At 45.3% G+C, this 19,489-nt stretch overlaps 1 protein-coding gene across 20 annotated transcripts in view; it reads right to left on the bottom strand.

Moving 5' to 3' along the window:
* Positions 1 to 6,040: 6,040 nt before the first annotated feature.
* Positions 6,041 to 19,489, bottom strand: part of PARD3 (par-3 family cell polarity regulator) — a 714,326-nt gene continuing 700,877 nt past the window's right edge. For all 20 annotated transcript variants that reach the window (XM_037986591.2, XM_037986601.2, XM_037986605.2 and 17 more), the window contains 2 exons: positions 15,970 to 16,097; positions 6,041 to 8,040 (listed from right to left, as the gene is read on the bottom strand). In XM_037986591.2, the coding sequence (XP_037842519.1) occupies positions 7,647 to 8,040; positions 15,970 to 16,097 (522 nt within the window). In that variant the 3' untranslated portion in view covers positions 6,041 to 7,646. The remainder of the gene's footprint in view (positions 8,041 to 15,969; positions 16,098 to 19,489) is intronic.

The following is a 19,489-nucleotide window of genomic DNA, read 5'->3' as shown; positions in this document are numbered from 1 at the left end:
CCTCAAGTGATCCACCTGCCTCGGCCTCCCAAAGTGCTGGGATTACAGGTGTGAACCACCGTGCCTGGCTTTAAATTAAAAAAAAAAAAATGTTAAAGACGTGGTCTTGCTCTGTTGCCCAGGCTAGAGTGCAATGGTGTGATCATAGCTCACTGCGGCCTTGAACTCCAGGGCTCAACCAAACCTCCCATCTCATCCTCCCAAGTAGTTAGGCCTATAGGTGCATGCTGCCATGCCCGGCTAATGTTTTTTTTTTAACTTTATAAAGAGATGGGGGTCTTGCTATGTTGCCCAGGCTGGTCTCAAACTCTTGGCCTCCCGCTTGACCTCCCAAAGTGCTGGGATTAAAGGCTTGAACCTTTCATCATACCCATAAAATTTATTTTCAAAGGATTACTAATTTTGCAATTGTTTATACTTTATGTTGTGCTTATTTTCCTCATCAACGAAAAGTACAATGACCATCAAGTAAGGAATTTAAAATTGCCTAAAGTAAAATATTTTTATTTGATAAAAATGTTGCATCACAAATAGGGGTCACAGTTGGGACAATACATTTTGGGTTCTCATTGAGCCACTCATCACCTGGCAAGTCTCAAATTCTCAGTTTCTCAGTCTCCTCATGTGTAAAATTGAACTATCATTTCTCTAGCCTGCTTCCCAGGGTTTGGGGACTCAAGAAGAAAAGATGGGAATGTTTTGCAAATTGTAAAGTGCTACGCAAATAAATCCACCAAAACAAGTGAGAAGCCAGGAGTGGACTTTGCAGGTTCATGTTTTGCGGGAATGCTTTGGTTGTTGGGACCGGAATGGGAGCCCCTTGGGCCTGGATAGAAGTCAAGCCAAGCAGATAAAATTAAAGCAAGTTTGGAAATGGAGCTCCAAGTCAGGGCATGTGCATAGCAAATTCACTTTGAGGCTTTATGAGTTCAAAGGTTTGCTGTATTCCAAAACATCCCACGTTCTTTGGCGAGCCCTAATTTGACCCATCTCAGTGTTGTCAGCCAACGTTTTTACCTATTTCATCCCACCGTAAACAACTGCAATGCATACGTTGCTGCTGACAACTCGAGCTGGGTAAACTCAAGTCAGATACGAACTGAACCCTGAAACCAAATCATTAGCCCGGGTCACGACTGGTTTAGAAGTTTGTGTTGTTTTCCTTCCGTCACTTGCCAGCAATCTATGGCACTTTCCCCCTCATAGTTTGCAGTCAGCTGGGCCCAGAGCCATGCGAAGCTGTTTTTAATGGCAAAACCTTCAAAGTTGTACTTAAAATATTTGCATCATAAAATCCCTCATGGAAGCCAAACCTCGGTTTCAGAAGGAACCTTCTCGCAAGAGGGGAGACTGCCTCCAGCGAGCGAAGAAGGGCCCCTGCTCACGCTCCCTCCTCCCGCAGACGATCTGCTGAGGCTGCCGACACCCTGTGGGATCAGATCATCGAGAGGCATCCACAGCGTCTAGGAACAAACTCGAAATGGCTTTTCTAAGCCAGCAACGGTGTGAGGTGACTCAGCAGTTCACCGTGCAATTCACAAAAAAAGGTGTTTTCACACATTTAATTGATCCTGTGAGCAAGTAAGTGCTAAGCAGGAAAGATGAGGAATTGTTCAGCTTCACAGTAGGAGGACTCAGTTCCTTGCCTCCCGCCCTCTTCTCCCGTGTCCAGCGTTAAACAGACCCATCCGGAGTGGGGCAGGCCAGCACAGATACAATGTGCTTAAAAAACATACAAATCAGGAAATAAAAACTGATGATTTAAATCGGAGCTCAGAAAGGGGAAAAAAAATAATGAGAAAAAGCGGTTATCTTCTTCAGGAAAGGATTTTTGATCTTAGGGGATCCATAATGGAATTCTTTTTTTTTTTTTTTTTTTTGAGACGGAGTCTTGCTCTGTTGCCCGGGCTGGAGTGCAGTGGCCGGATCTCAGCTCACTGCAAGCTCCGCCTCCCGGGTTTACGCCATTCTCCTGCCTCAGCCTCGCGAGTAGCGGGGACTACAGGCGCCGGCCACCTCGCCCGGCTAGTTTTTTGTGTTTTTAGTAGAGACGGGGTTTCACTGTGTTAGCCAGGATGGTCTCGATCTCCTGACCTCGTGATCTGCCCGTCTCGGCCTCCCAAAGTGCTGGGATTACAGGCTTGAGCCACCGCGCCCGGCCCATAATGGAATTCTTTAAAGGTGAAATTCCCTATCACGTCTCAGCCTTTTTTGGCTAAGATCAAGTGTGAAAGTGAAATTCCCTGTGATGGGGCTTATGATGGGACTTAACTGAAGGCAACTAAATTTATGGACAGAGGACATCCATAGGCTTTTACTTTGCTGAATGGAATATGAAAGCTTAGGAGAGGAGAGGGATGCCTGCTGGCGAGAAAGATGCTAAATTCTGGAGACAAGAACCCATCTAGCTGGGTGTGATGGCTCACCCCTGTAATCTCAGCACTTTGGGAGGCTGAGGCAGGGGGATTGCCTGGGGTCAGGAGTTCGAGACCAGTCTGGCCAACATGGTGAAACCCCGTCTCTACTAAAAATAACAAAAATCAGCCAGGCGTGGTGGTTCACACATAATCCCAGCTACTTGGGAGGCTGAGGCAGGAGAATCACTTGATCCTAAGAGGCTGAGGTTGCAGTGAGCTGAGATTGCACCACTGCACTCCAGCCTGGGCAAGAAAGCAAGACTCTGTCTCAAGGGGGAAAAAAATCCTTCTATATGGGATGCAATGAGAATCTTCCCTTTTCCCCATAAGCACCAAAGCAGAATATCAGTTTCTTGTTTTAAAAAAAAATTCTTTAAAGCTTATGTTCAGAATTACAACTCTCATCCCTGACACATTAAAAAAAAGTCAATTTTATTCCACCAGCTTTTGTGATCTAATCATTACTCAGAACTGAAGGTGGTTTTCCATTAAAGCATCTCCGTCACTCTCACTTTCTGACCTGTGAATGTTCTTATTAGCTGCCTTATTAAGATGATATCCTGTCTCTGAAGAAAAGATTATCTCCTTACCTGACATGTCATTATCCAAGTAATCTTTGTTCCCTCCTCCCCACCCCAGAAGAAGAAAAAAGCTGACTGTTAACTAGACATTTAAATGTATGGTACACTGTGCTATTGGAAGGAAGACGTTTCTAATGGAATGTACCTGGAGGTGGGTAGTTGAACCTCATGACTTACTCTTCCATGACTAGCAAACAAAGCCAGAAAGTAAGAAGTACCTGCCTCATCCTAGATTGGTTTCAGAAACACCCGAGCTTTAAGGACTCATCATATGAAATAAGAAACCCATTAAAATACCAAAGATAGAATGACATATGCAAAACTACATATACCTGTTACGTAAATATGCAAATGTGTGCACTTTCTAATAAAAATACTGGAGCCGGGCAGCATTCTTGACGACTGCCGTATGTGGGTGAAACAAGGGTAATGGCGTGGACAGAGAAGTCACTGGGATGCCTGGTCTCCCACTCGCTGTCTCCTCATTGTGATACTTCTTGTGGCCAATGATCACAAAGAAGATACCCGACAAAGTGGTTTGCTTATTTTCCACCACTTTTCAAAATGGGTTTGAAATAAAACTAACTATCCCAACTCCATGAAACAGAAAATTCATTGGGTTTACCCTCTCTCATTGGATCTATTGGACTTCATTGGTAGAAACACAGAGAAGTTGGGGTCCTACTCTCCGCCCTGTTCTGGGATAGCCCTGTTAATTGTGGGGTGCTTTTGTAACCCAGGGTCCTCGGGTTTTCTGGGAACCTGTGGAAAAGTGCCCACTGGTAACTGTTGCACCCTGAGTTCTCCTTATTTCACAAAAGTCCCAGGAAGCAGCCCAGACCCAGCAAAATAAAAACTAGTTGGATCCAGAGGTGCCTGAGTTGGAGGGAACTTTGGTGAACTCTTCTCCTTACTGCACTAAACACCCCACCCAGGAAGGAACTTATTTGCCATTTTCTACCCATGCGAAGGATGTAGAGCATGATCAATGACTGTCCCTGCACCATCCTTACTCCACCTCACAGGGGTGTCCAATCTTTTGGCTTCCCTGGGCCATGTTGGAAGAAGAATTGTCTTGGACCACACATAAAATACACTAACATTAACTAACAATAGCTGATGAGCTAAAAAAAAATTTTTTTAAATCGCGAAAAAAATCTCCTAACATTTTCAGAAGGTTTATAAATTTGTGTTGGGCTGCATTCAAAGCCATCTTGAGCCACATGTGGCCCTTGGGCTGCGGATTGGACAAGCTTGACATACGATGACTCAGCTCACCAGCCCAATAAAAGCTGTTTTCACCTCCATTCAGGGAGGTACTGCTTTTGGGAACTATCTCTTGTGTCCTCCTCACGTATTGCCAGTAATAAAACCCTTGGTGAAATCCTCCCTGGCTGTGGTCATTGGACCATGAACCGCCAAGTGATTGAACCCTAACACTTTGACCTTTGAGCTGTCCTCGGTCTAACCACAGAAAGAGAAGGTGGATGGCAGGGCTTCAATTACATATAATATAGATATGCTATGCAGTATTTTTATAATTTCTAATACAAATGACTATATACTGTCTTCATGGACTAATGGTGGAAATGATGCCATAGTGGAGACCATCTTTTCCAAAGGACAGGTGAGTTCCCCCACCTCCATCCTCATCCGAGAGTCGGCTCCAGGGTCTCCCTTGCTTTCCTTTCATGCAATTGCGGCTTCTGAGGGAACTGGGCAGATCCCAGTGCCCATCTCGACAGCACCTGGGCCGGCTCCTCCTTGGGACACGCCCTCCCAGGGGATACCCTTGAGTCTTAGCAAAAGGTCCTGAGGCCAGGAGCCTGGTCGACTGAGTCAAGATTGCTTCCTAGAGCCTATTTTGACTTCTCTGTGGACCATTCCTACTTCTCTTCCCAGTGCTGCTCAAACTGTCAGTTTCAACCCACAGGTCCCTTTGTGCCTTGGGTCCCCACCGTGTGATTATTGCCTCTCCTACTCTGCTGTCCACTGTCAGTTGAGACAAATAAGCCATGTGTTTTGGTATTGGCAATGGGCCTCCTGCTCAGGGAGGAAATGAACAAACCTGTCCATCTTCCCTTTTCACTCCACACCTGGAATGCTTGAAAGAACCAAGGAGGTGGTATTGCCTTGGCTTGCCATGTACCCCTCATTCCTAATCTTGAGGTGACAGAATTTGGATGTAGTGACAGGATGAGGGTTGCTATGACAACCCACTGAGGCTAGGTGCTCCGTAAGAGGGCATTTTTGACAGGTCCTCGCAAAGCCTGCCATTTGCGTGGGGACCAAATCTCCTATATTTGTGCACAAGACATACCTAGGGACATAGCACCCTTTATGCCTTCGAAACACCACATGCGTATTTGTGGGCATCCCTCTCAAAGAAATAGCAAAACCTTACTTTGTAATTTGGGAAATAAGAACTAGGTTTGTACTGGAAGTGGACTCAAATCTGGACCTTTCTCTGGGCTCACACGACTCAAGGCCAGGACTCAATCAAAACATCTGGCTTGCTAGGATGATTCCAAGGGTGCAAAGGGCAATCATGGGAATATCATGTCACTTTCTGCATAATTTTTCGATTTAGTTCGAGCTGTACTGGCTCCTTCAATTCAGAACTCCTCAGGCTTCTTTAGGCAGCCTGGGCCTTGCAGTGGACTCTTGAAGGTTCTTCTGTCTCCCCTTCCCCTCTCTCCTCAGGTGCTCAAATATGCAATCAACCACCAGTTCCTGTGTTTGCAAACTTCCCAGTTTGAGACTTCCAACTGTAAGGCTGTATATTGTCTTAATGGACTAAGAGTGAGAATGATGTCACAATGGGGACCATCTTTTCCAAGGGACAGGTGAGTCCCCCCTCTCCATCCTCATCCAAGAGTTCGCCCCAGGGTTCTCCTGCCCCGTTTCATGCACATTTTCCTCAGATGTGAGGAAACTTCCAACTTTCTCTAAATATATTTTTAAAAAATCACATCTGTTAATATACCTTTTAAAAAACCCCAGCTAGGCAAGGTTGCCCAGGAACATCAGAGACACCAAAAGAACAGGAAGAAATATGCCTTTTATTAGGAGTCGCGTATGTACAGAGAAAGCTGTTTCTCACAGCTCAGGGGAGGCTGTGAGAAAGAGCCACTGTCATCCAAGGTCACTGCGCGTACACTGGTAACACCACTTAGACACCGCCGCACATTATTAAGAAACAGAACCATGACACAGAAGTGCAGAAGAGACACAGGTATGTGTGTGGACACATCATTTCTAAAAACAAGTCAACACAAAAATACAATGTGCCAATAAAAAAAAAATAGGCATATCCATACATGTCTTTTTTTCTGTTTTTAAAGTGAATACATGGTATACTGAGCTTTCACCTCCAGCTTTTTCCACATCGGAATTCACAGGCACTTTGGCAACCCAGCCACGGTTTACAATACAGGATGTTCAGAACGATGAAGGACGATGGGAGCCACCGAGGTCCCTGAGACCCACACACACACTCAAACACTGACGCGAGAGTGAGCTTCCTGCCACCGCCGCTGTGGGACCCGAAAATGTTCTCTGTGTGATGTGTAACGGCTTTTCCTTTGTCTTTCATGTTTCATGGCAGAATTACTTAGGAGCGTGGCATCGCCAGTCAGATATGCAGTGTGTGGATGCATTAGACAAGCATCAATTGCCTCTGACTTGAAAAACCGTAGAGAGCAGATCAAAATGACCGTCTGGTTTATCTCTGTCCCATTCTGTGCCCTTCCTGACAAGCTGTCAGAACGAAAACTAATGAAAATAATTACTGGGATGTACTGGGCCATGAGCTCTTCCTAGGAGAATTTCTTTCTTAGCTCTCTCCTCCTGATAGACACATGGCCAATGGCATGCCCAGCTTCTCCCGGCAGGAGCCACTCCCGTCTCCCACGTTCCCCACACAGAGCTGTGGTGGCTCAACCCACGCGTCAGGAACAGGACCGAACAAGCCTATGTATAAACGCAGACTATGATCATCGCTTTATTGGTAATGTTGAGTTATAAGGCAGTTACAAAAGGACCCCCATGGTAACCAAACAATGTTGGACTATGGCTTAGCTTCTGTAATAGGATGACCGACTCTCCCGTCACAAGGAGCTGAGAAAGGAAAGAGAAAACCACACTGATGACAAAGTATGACAAATGGCTGTGCTGTGAAGTACCAGAAAGCCCCAATTTTTGGTGTATGTCGCCCACTTTTCCTCCTCCAGAGACTGAGATGTCATCTCACAGCTCAGAGAACTTAGAGGGAGAAACAGGGCCGCGCGTCATCCTCCGCGTCAGGTGAATTTGTCTCGCACGTGGTGCAGGGACGCTATAACCAAGCTGCGGACAGCGCATGAGTCGGACCGAGACTCCCGGCACTGTGGAGAGGCGCACAGCATGTGAACGCCTCGAACAGATGATTGTCACGGGTGGGAAATCCTTCCATGAAACAGACATTTGAGACATCGTGGCAAAGACATTAAGGCCTTCCATTTCTTTGCCTATACCGCTTAAAGGCACTGATACCAACAACAGAAATACTCCATAGTACCATCGAGGTTTTAAAAAAACTCCCAAAATACAAGTCTTCATAGGAAAATGTCTTTTATTGCGTGACATGAAGCATCCGTTCTTTGCGCGCTCAGGAGTAGAAGGGCCTCCCTTTCTCAGGAGTCTGAAGTCTGTTCAGCCTCGCAACCTGAGAAGGGGAGGGCGGCACATCTTGCCGGAAGGGCCCCTTGGGAGGGGCGTAACTAGGGTCCTGGACTTTCTTATAGGAGTCATAGTTGCTCGGCCCCTCGGAAGGAGGCTGCTTCTTCATCTGCTGCTCCTTCCGCCTCTGCTCCTGGCGAAGGAGCTCCTGAGTTTCCAGCATGACCCTGGCGTTGAAGCCGTGTCCTCCCAGGTAGCCGTTCCTGGAGCCTTGGTAGCTGGAGTACCTGGGGTTCTCTTTGGCACTCTGGAAGCCTTCCCCGGGGGAGTAGTTCTGCTCCCAAGAGTCCTGGGAGACCGAGCTGGCGTTTTTCCTGCTTTGCCTAGAAAGCAAAACCAAAGGTTAGTGTGAGGGTAGGAAGGAGGAGGGAGAGGGAGGAAAGGGGGCAGGATGGGATGGAATATGCATTTTCATGTTTCAATAAATATTCCTGTTCTCTCATCACATGCCAGACACTGTGATAGGGGCGGCTGGAGAATTCAAAAGTGACTGTCCTCAGCAAGCGCATAGTCTTAGACAACTAAACTAACAACGAGTAAACAGGAGAGAGAACTCGACTGTGCAGCTACTTAAAAAGAGAGTCATCTTCCTGTGTCTGAGCAGGTTGTGTCTGTTCCGCTTAGGGTACCAATATCTCCTGCAGTTTAGACACACTGGCAAAGCAGAGAAGTATTAGAGGTTTGGCAGCTTCCATGGTAGGAATAACTGCTCGCTTTAGAACATTACAATTCAATTCTAAACAAGCACAGCAAATATTTTACACAGCTGCCACCATAATGCCAGAAGCGCTAGCTAATATGAAGTACATGTAATGGATTACAATGTGGGTTTGGTTATGAAAGATTTAAGTCTAGACTCCTTTATGATAAAAAATGCAACAGGCAGTCCCTTAAAGCTCTGGCTTTCGAGTTGTGTATGTCAGCAACTTACACTCTCCGGGATACCTGCTCATCAAGACTGGAGGGAGAGTCCGGAAGTCTGTAGAGTAAGCACTATTTTCTTATACATTTACCTTCACCAAAGGCCAGGGTAACCTACTTAACTTGCTTTCTGTCGCCCCAGGATAGGGAAGTAAATCAGAGTCATATGGAAATTTCAAATTCTTACCACTTCTGCAACAGGGTTGCGCATGATTTCCAGGAAACTTTATTGTTTTGAAACATCTTTAATTTACTATCAAGTCTCTAGATGGTTTTATGAATTTACAGTAAGATTGGCTATGATGAAGTAAAACAATTCTGTGCCAGAAAGGAAGACATGCCCTAATTTTTTTGCCTTGAAAATGGAAGAGGGGAAGAGACAATTGAGTAATAAAACAAAATATATTGCTCCATTTATCAATAAGAAAATCATTTGGCGACAGTATGTATTGCTCAGCCCTTTCCATCAACATACACAACACGGCTGAATGTTCACAAAGACACTCATGGAAGGAAAAGAAGGTCCGGGAAGTCACTGCATCTCCCGCAGGAATGATGCAATTTGCATTTTTGAACATTCAGAATTGCATCAATATGGTTTGGAGGGAAATCCACCCATTTTCCATATGGCCTAAAATGTAGTCGGAAACATTTTCAGTAAGGAAAATGACTGTAATGTCCAGCATCGCCTCTGGCTATGATGATGACTGCATGAGCATTCCATAGCACGTCTGTCTGGGTCTCTTTTAAGGGAAGACTGAACCATTTGTACAGTCAGCCCAGGCAAGAATCCTTAGATGTGATGGAATAGTTTATTTGCCTAAAGCACTGATTACCTTCACTTAAAAAGTCATAAATTAATCTGCCCAGAGACAAGGCTGTTGGAAAATGCTGGTATGAAACCAGGGATTTGACATTAATCATGAAACTTTAATTAAAACAAGGAACTTGTGACTGATATTACAGCAACAAAAATGGGATTCCTTTATGAGTTATCAGTTTGAAGATAATCAGAAATAGGCTGCAGACATTTCACCTCTTTTTCATCCCTGGCCTGCTAAGATCCATCAACCCCCTTCCTCCCCAGCTCCATGGAGCCCCAGGTTTCGCGCTATGGCGGTTGTGCACCCTAAGTGGATTCTCTATCATCCCCGGAAGACAGTCTTTCTAGATTTAAACAGGGAGAATTCACTAAAGGTTTGTTAGGGATGGAAATTACAACAATGTGGGAAAATGGTTTTTTTGCAGCTAAAATTTTCTTCAAATTAATCAGTAAAGAGAGAAGGAAGCAGACTGCCCTGAGGTCTGAAGTAAGATATGTGGGTAAAATGCACGTAAGACACACACACACACACACTCTTCTTTGGTAAGGAAGTTAGCAGTATCTATATGCTCTTGATTAAGGGTAGAATGAGAAATGGGCCAATTGTAGAGACCAAGGGAAGGAAACGGACAATAAGAGTTTCCTGCACTAGGAAACCAGGCATCCAGGCAGCAGGGCGAGGTGGGAGAGTGACTTAGGCTCAGAGCAACGTAGATTCAAATCCTGAGCCTGCCTCTGTCTGGCTGTGTGACACTGGGAGACTTATGCTCACTGGGCTCAAGTTACCTTACCTGTGAAACAGGCATAGTCTCTAACCTTGAAAGGCTGTGGGGAGAAAGAAATGAAATAACACATGTAAAGTGCTTAGAAAAGTGACTTGCACTCAGTAACTGATTGACTAACAGGTCCCAGAGGAGTAGTTTGAAGACAAAGTCACACTGCCTTCAAAGATTAGGCTCTGAGCCTGGGTGTGGTGGCTCAGGCCTGTAATCTCAGAACTTTAGGAGGATAAGGTGGGAGGACTGTTTGAGGCCAGGAGTTTGAGATCAGCCTGGGTAACATAGCAAGACCCCACCACTACAAAAAATGTTTTGAAAAAATCAGCCAGGTGTGGTGGTGGGTGCCTGTACCCAGCTACTTGGGAGGCTGAGGTGGGAGAAGTGCTTGAGCCCAGGAGGTTGAGGCTGCAGTGAGCCATGATTGCTCCACTGCACTGCAGCCTGGGTGACAAAGTGAGACCCCATCTCTAAAATAGGAAAAAAAGAAAAAAAGGCTCTGGATTTAGAGAGGCATCTTTTTGAGCAAAGAAGAAAATTGTTTTTATTTTAATTATTTTGTTTTTGAGACAGAGCCTCACTCTTTTGCCCAGGGTGGAGTATAGTGGTGCAATCTTGGCTCACTGCAACTTCTACCTCCTGGGTTCAAGGGATTCACCTGCCTCAGCCTCCTGGGTATCTGGGATTACAGGAGCGCACCACCACACCTGGCTAATTTTTGTATTAGTAGAGATGGGATTTCACCACGTTGGACCAGGCTGGTCTTGAACTCCTGAACGCAAGGGATCCGCCCACCTCAGCCTCCCATAGTCCTCGGATTACAGGCATGAGCCACTCTGCCTGGACAAAAATTGTTTTTTAAAGTTAGCTTTCCCTTCCTTGGTTGGAGGGATTGAGTAGAGATGCCAAGACACAGAAACACAGCAGAAGAGAAAGGAGCCCTTGCTAATTGAGGGCAACTCAGCAACTGCTGCAGACATCAGAGGGAAGCCCGCGTTCTTCCCACTGTACTGTGAGCCCTTGGCTAAGGTCATGGATAACAACAGCAACAAAACATCAATCTCCTTTCGCTGCATTTCTTTATAACCAGCACATAGGACTGTCTGGTCCCGCATGCAATGAGCCCCCTGGACATTCTGAATCCACTCAAAGCACACAGCGCAGTTTGGCAATAACTATCACCTAAAGATTACAACCACCTCCAACATGGCCTGGAGACCATCAGCACGGAGAGGACTCAAACCAAAAATCTGATGCCTAAGGAAAGCCATTAAGCCACCAGGGTGACAGGGACACAGACAGATGGAGGAAGACAGAAGGAGCGAGGCTAAGAAGTTGGGAAGTAGATTGGAGACATAATAAATGGGGCTCGTGGAGAGAACGCAGGAGGGTGCAGAGACACACACAGCTTGGAGGGTGAGGTATACAAGGCTTTCGAGGAAGTCAGACCATGGCAGACAGGGAGCCGAGGGAGGGGAGAACAAGAAATGGAGAGGCAGGAAAAGAAAATGAAGGGAAACACCAAACCAAGAACCTTACGTCTCTCTACCAGTGCCTGTGACTGCGCACGCCTCTATTCCATTTGGGGGCTGCCTTTTGGATACTAAGGAAAGAAACTGATTTAGGAATTAAAGAAAGATGATGTCACAGGGTACAGATCAGTGACAGAGGAGCAATTTTTCTGTTTGTTCTACTGCACAGCATGGTAGGTATAGTTAATAACAGAGTATTGTACATTTCACAATGCTGAGAGAGTAAATATTGGAGGTGATGGATATGTTAGCTAACTTGGTTAAGCTTAATCAATTATTTTATGTTGTATACATAAATCATAACATCATTTTGTGCCCCACAAATTATACAAACTGTCAATTTATAATTTTTTTTTTTTTAGATGGAGTCTTGCTCTGTTGCCCAGGCTGGAGTGCAGTGGCACGATCTCGGCTCACTGCAAGCTCCGCCTCCCGGGTTCACGCCATTCTCCTGCCTCAGCCTCCCAAGTAGCTGGGACTACAGGCGCCCGCCACCACGCCCAGCTAATGTTTTGTATTTTTAGTAGAGACGGGGTTTCACCGGGTTAGCCAGGATGGTCTCGATCTCCTGACCTCGTGATCCACCCGTCTCGGCCTCCCAAAGTGCTGGGATTACAGGCGTGAGCCACTGCGCCCGGCCTATAATTTATAATAAAAAATACATTATTTTAGAAAAATAAAAAAACAAACAAAAATCCTACTCTGATTGAGAACTGAGTGTGGGGCCACCACACGGGTCCTTTTTCCTGCCAACTAGTGTTACCACCTGGCCAGTGTTTCTCACTGATATTCCAAAATGTAACTTGAATTCTGTCTGTAGTTTCTTACTTACAGTTACAATTTACAAACCACTGTTTCTCATATACGTCTCTAATTCAAACCACCTTATCTAACGCAACTGATACAAAGCCCAGACCATTTGTTTTATTTTATGCTCTACTTTGTAACTATACTTTTTTTATGTGTGTAATCTTTTTGGTTTCTAATGCCATACCAACTTGTTTAGACAAAACTCTGTTAATTGTCAACATCTGAAAAGCAGAGGTCAAGTGTCTTTGAAGAATATCACATGTCAGAAACTTGGACTGGACTCAAGCTCATGGAGGTGGCTGCAGTCCCCTCGACCTCCTGTTTGCTTTCTTTCCCTTGCTTCAGATCTCTGCACACAGCCTGCCGCAGAGTGCGGCTGCTTTTCGAGGCATCAAGCTGGGCGCAGGGTTCTACGTTCCTAATCTCCCCCACAAACAGGAAGATTCCCATTGATAAATTATTCTCTAAAGGAAGACAAGAAGATACTGCAGAAGCCTACCAGCCTCTGCTGCCCAAACTTACATAACTCTTTGAGGATGTCTGCTTTTCTCATATCTAAATAGGATAAAATGACTAAAAATAGGGAGCTACAATTAACCCAGAGGGAAAGCTGTAGTTATTTAGGGCAACACTAAATAACAGCGGAGGCACTAGCGGTAGCGGCTGCAACCCTCCTCTGCGTGTAAATATAGATACTTCTACCAGGCGCTTCCGCAGGGAGAGGCGGAGAAGGGAAGAGATGTCAGGGCTGAGAGTAAAGAAGGGAGAGGAATGGGAAGGCAAGGACGAAAGGTTCGGCTGGGAATGCATGAGCTACTTTGGAATGCAACCAGGAGAAATTCAGTGGAAGCACCTGCCTCTCTCTTTTGCCTCTTCTGAGGACTGGGACCCAAGCGCCCCTTCTCCCTCCCAATTGCCCTGCCTTCCCGGCCGCCCACCGCTGTCTCTCTCACCTCCCTTTCTCAGCCCTTGGCAGCTCCCACGTCACTGCTTTCATTATACACACTTTGCTATGTTTCTCCTTCAATCCTCAGAGACACTCTCAGGCATGGCCAAAATTTATGAAGCCAAACAATTGACCAATAAAAATAAGAACACAGCCCCTGCCCTGACAACACCATCCACACAAGCTATGAAGTGCCCTGGCCCACCCGTGTGGTCGTGCAGGCAGGGCCGTGCCAGGTGGGCCAATGGGTCCACGCTGTCAGTTCACCCTTCCGATGGAATGCAGCCACACAGACTGGCTGGGCCGCGGCGGGTGAGGGGGCCAGTGTGGCGGGGAGGGTGGGTTTTACACAGACAAACCTTCATGTCTAATTCAAGTGCCTAGGCATTTGATTCACTGGGTTGATTCACACAGTGACCTCCTTCTAAATGCTAAGGGCAGGAGAGCATTGAGGGGAACTTTGTACCTGTTAATATCCCAAATTTGGGGCCAGGCATGGTGGCTCACACCTGTAATCCCAGCACTTTGAGGGGCTAAGGTGAGCAGATCACTTGAGGCCAGAGGTTCGAAACCAGCCTGGACAACATGGCAAACCCCTTCTCTACTAAAGATACAAAAATTAGCCAGGTGAGGTGGCGCACGCCTGTAATCCCAGCTACTTGGGAGGCTAAGGCATGAGAATTGCTTGAGTCTGGGAGGCGGAGGTTGAAGTGAGCCAAGGTCATGCCACTGCACTCCTGCCTGGCCAACAGAACAAGACTCTGTCCCAAAAAAATTGGGAACAGAAGCCCTTGATAGCAATAGGCCTTATCAAATCATAGCTTAGGACATGGGCAGGTTCAGGTTTGAATGCTGGCAAAATGACTTACGAGCTGTGTGAGCTGGGGGAAATTTACCTACTCTGAGCTCTTTCCTTACAAGATAAGATTATATCAAAGGTCCTATAAAGACCAAAACTCTAATGACTCTTACCTAGAGCAGGCTAAAGAAACTGGCAATTTTCCTTTGTAAAGGAAAAAATAATTTAGTACTCAAAGGGGTTATACATAGCCTTATGGATTGAAACAGAACAACTGAATGAATAAATTGCTTCAACAGATGGCACACATGCCCATGGAGACTCATCCACTCCATGTCCCCTTGGCTGACCTGTGTCCATGTGGTGAAGTCCCTTGTGGTTGTTACAGTGGTTATTAACATATAAAGAAATTCGTCTTTTTGAGACAGGGTCTTGCTCTGTCACCCACGCTGGAGTGCAGTGGTGTGATCTCGACTCACTGTAACCTCCGCTTCCCAGGCTCAAGTGATCCTCCCATCTCAGCCTCTCACGGAACTGAGAGTACAGGCATGTGCCACCATGCCTGGCTAATTTTTGTATTTTTTATGGAGACAGCATTTTGCCATATTGCCCAGGCTGGTCTCGAACTCCTGGGCTCAAATGATCTGCCTGCCTTAGCCTCCCAAAGTGCTGGGATTACAGACCAGAGCCACCATGCCTGGCCAGGACTCATCTTTATTAGAAACTGATCAAGATCAATCTACATTGGTCAGTCAAAATAAGCATTTGTCTCCTAACTCCCCAAAACTGTTTTGCTCAAAGTCAAAAGTCTACCTGATACCAACATGGCAAATGAATCTTTTCCTACTTAAAATATTTTTGTCCTTGGTTTTGAAATACAGCAACAAATGCCTATAAGAATTGTGGCTACTGGAGTCACTTGTTTTGGGAAGTTTAAAAAGCTGAATGTTTTTCAATATTTTTATTCTTCACTATGCCTGGAAGAAATACTTTGATGGAAAAATAGTTACTATTTCAATGTACTGGCACTCAGTCACCTGAGATCCTTTGTCGGAGAACTGGGTCAAGGCCTCTCCCCTGGGGAGCAGGCAGGTACGGGTTGCTTGCTTGGTTCCCAGCTAACAAGCTCAGCATCTCTGAGACCCTCTAAAGTTAAACACGGGTGACAACAGTGATGATGGGACAGTAAGAGAGTGAGGTTTGGATCCCACACAACCACGGCATATCCCAATCCTTTTATGGAGCTCTGGATTTATGAAGTATCATTGATTCTAATTACCCTATGTGCTAAGCCAAATAAGGGTTATCTTCTCATTTTTCAGATGAAGATACTGTCTTGTCCACACGGGAAGCAGGAGAGCCAATACTAAGAAGCCAGTACACCAGTTGCTTCACTTTTTTAGGGAGCTTGTGGTTCAATACTGGCATCTCCTGCAATAGGCATTTCCGCTGGCCTCGCAGTAAGACAGCCCCCCACGCTAAGGAACAGTAGCCACCAGACATTTATTGGTTCCTCTGTTGCTACCAGGGGCAAGCTGGAGAGGCCCCAGCGATTTGGGAAGGAGCGCGTTCCTAAAGGGCCGGGGGATCTTAAAGGGCCGAGGCAGGGGCGTGGATCTGGAGGCTCGGCCAGGCGTCCTCATACCGAGGCAGAGAGCTGTACTGGCGCTGGGCCTGCTGGGAGCTTTCGCGCTCCTCCTGCCGCTGCCGCTGCATCTGCACCTCCACGGACACCGAGTGCCGCCCGCTCTGCGCCGCTGGCCGTGCGTTCGGCTGGAAGAGGAAAATGCAAGCACATCGTTAACCAGAAAGATTCGCACAGATCACACAACTGGTTGACTCCGTTTCGATTCTTACCAATTGACTTTGAAAATTTTGAAAATTCTGTGATTTGTTTTTCAAAATCGTTTCTTTGAGAAAAGTGGCATATATATAATTTTTCTTATGAGCCCACAAACACTCAATTTTCTTAAACTGTGATTTTGGCTTTGGCATATGCTTTAAATTAAAGAGATCAAACTTTCTACTCTTCTTTAACTTTTTTTAGAGATGGGATCTCACTCTGTCACCCAAGCAGGAGTGCACAGTAGTACAATCATGGCTCACTGCAGCCTTGAACTCCTGTCCTCCCATCTCAGTCTCTGGGGTAACTAGGACTACAGGCACAGGCCATCATGCCTGGCTAATTTTTTTTTTGGTAGAGATGGGGTCTCCCTATGTTGTCCTGGCCTCAAGCAATCCTGCCTCAGCTTCCTGAAGTGCTGAGATTACAGGCTTAAGCCACTATACCCAGCATCTAGTCTTTTTAATGAGACTTGGTAAATGCTGACATAAGATGCCATTTACCTCTCTTGAGAATACACAGAGCAGATACAATGAGAGGGAGGCTCTTCCAAAAACTAGAAGATGTTAATACTAAAAAATAAATAAATAAATAAATAAAGAAAGAAAGATAAAAATTTGCTACAACTCTCAAAAGTGGGAAAGTCCAGGAGTGCACACTTGCGAGTTGGCCATGCTGAATTTTGGGGGGTAGGTATATATTTTAGTTTTAAAGCAGGAAACAGTATAGCTGATTCCCCTTTTACTACAGGATGACAGTGAAATTTTAAGCCAAGATTAGTTTAAACTAGGTACTGACAGGCCTCCTGCAATCCACAGATGGCAGCCAAACAGGGAACAGAAATGCCTATCAAAAGAACAAATCCAAAAGCTAATCGCTACTTAAATTGGTTATTAGGTAATGCATTTTACCTTAGTTATTAGGAAATGGCAATTTAACCCAGGTTGATCATCCCCTATAGAGAAAGCTTCAACCCTCCTAACGAAATACTTTGGTTAGCACTCCATTTCAGGAGTTCAAGACCAGCCTGGGCACCACAGTGAGACTCTGTCTCTACGAAAAAATTTTAAAAATTAGTCAGGTGCAGTGGCACATGTCTGTGATCCCAGCTACTTGGGAAATTGAGACAGGAGGACCACTTGAGCCTAGGAGATTGAGGCTGCAGTGAGCCATGACCATGCCACTGCACTCCAGCCTGGGTGATGGTGCAAGACACTGTCTCAAAAAAAGAAAAGAAAAAAAGGAAAAACGAAAAGAAAGAAAAGAAAACCATACTTTGGTCAGCAAGTCATCTGGTGATTGGCGCTTCTCACTGAAATCAGATTACTGAACGTGTATACTGCACTGTATAGATCAGGTTTCTGGGATGCTTCAACTTCTCACTGATGATGGTTAGCTTACCTTCTAGATCTGGCCTTCTGAAATAAAAGCAGCTGTGCTCAAAATAGACAATGATGCCTCTACATTTACAAAACATCTCAATGGTTTGTCACAGCATCAGCAGGAGGCCCCTTAAGTGATCCTTTTCAGTACTGGCCACCCTGAGTTCCCCCTCTGTTATGCGATGTTGTGTATCAGGCATAGTCTGAGAGGAATGTCTGTTAGAAACAAGTTATTGATTTTCTTTTAGAGTTGAAAGCTAATGGTAGACTTTGCCCTGATAATGATTTTCTAGAACAACAGAGTCTTAGCATTGATTTGGCGAGCTGTAAGATAACAGGTAGCCTTGTTACCAAAAGAATGGCCTCTATGGTTGGCTTTGGCCAGGACAGAAAGAAATCAAGCATCATCTATTGTTCTCTTTCTGCAAAGCCAGCACAACCTTACTTGTTGATAAGCAGTAATGAAGCAATATACAGGACAAACATTTCAAAGCATATGGGCTTAGTTAGTGAGCATATTAAAAATATCCCGATACAAAAATAATGTGTGAGGAGATTAGGCTTTACAATACCCCAGTCTCTACTAGGGGATGTTTATAACCACACTCACTGGAACAAATGTGTGTTCAGAGACCCGCTTCACGACACCGTTCAAATAACACATCAGTGAGGCTTTCGGCAAGAAAAACACTTCTCTGAGCGAGTTCTGCTTATGCAAACAATTGTTCATCAGCTGCATTAAAAGAGACAGACATTTTCTTCCATTACACTTGATGAGGCTGGCCAAAAAGGAAACTGAGCTGTTTTCTTGTCACGGTGAGCAATGGGAAGCTTGAGATAAACCACTGGACAGAGAGAAAACACTACACCATTTCCTTTACACCCTCAAAAGAACCACATTTTCCTTTCCTTTTCACTCAGTGTAAGCTCTATGCATGTGTCAAACAGTCTTGAAAGATCTGGCATTCTGCAGCAGGATTTAGTAACCAGCTTTTTAAGCTCGTGCTGTTCTATGACAAGCTGCTTGTGGAGATGTGAAGGGAAATTGCAAGGTCTTGTAGAAGTTTCAGGTATGTTTTTAAGTTGTTTCTCCCATAGGCCTGAAAATGTGTTTCTGACAGAGAAAAAAGAAGTTGAAGGACTTGTTTTCTCTGCTATGTGTTTTCTGACACTGTTCACCTCAGACTTTATCAGCTACAAGTATCTAGTTGGATCTGGATACATTCCAATGATGACATTATCAGCATATGGGCTCTGAAAACTTAAAAGGAAGGAATGAGTTTGGGATCAGCAAACTGACATATTTCATACTATCATAATCACCAGGAGGAAACATAAACATTGGCTTCACCATTAATATTTTACTCCATTTCTCTTTTCAGAGCTTGCAAAAGGGTGAGTTACTAAAGAGAATCACTCTTATTTTTTTTTTTTTTTTTTTTTTGGAGACGGAGTCTCGCTTTGTCGCCCAGGCTGGAGTGCAGTGGCCAGATCTCAGCTCACTGCAAGCTCCGCCTCCCAGGTTCACGCCATTCTCCTGCCTCAGCCTCCCAAGTAGCTGGGACTACAGGCGCCCGCCACCTCGCCCGGCTAATTTTTTGTATTTTTTAGTAAAGACGGGGTTTCACCATGTTAGCCAGGATGGTCTCGATCTCCTGACCTCGCGATCCGCCCGTCTCGGCCTCCCAAAGTGCTGGGATCACTCTTATTTTTAAGATAAAACTCTAACAGGCCACATATTTCAAGGAAGATTGTATACATGACCGGCTCAGAGCAACAACTAATTAAGTTCATCCTGGCAAGTTTGACACTTGGCCTGAATAAAAAATTACCCCTCTAATTCACAATTTAAATGAAGACCTCTTAAAAACAAAAACTGGATGAACAGTATTACAATGGCAATCTCGAATTTTACACACTGTGGCTTCAATCCCTATGGC

The sequence above is a fragment of the Chlorocebus sabaeus genome, chromosome 9 (assembly GCF_047675955.1).
Source record: "Chlorocebus sabaeus isolate Y175 chromosome 9, mChlSab1.0.hap1, whole genome shotgun sequence".
In the NCBI taxonomy this organism is placed as follows: domain Eukaryota; kingdom Metazoa; phylum Chordata; class Mammalia; order Primates; family Cercopithecidae; genus Chlorocebus; species Chlorocebus sabaeus.
Note: the sequence above shows the minus strand (reverse complement) of the source record. Positions and strands in the feature narration are given on the sequence as shown.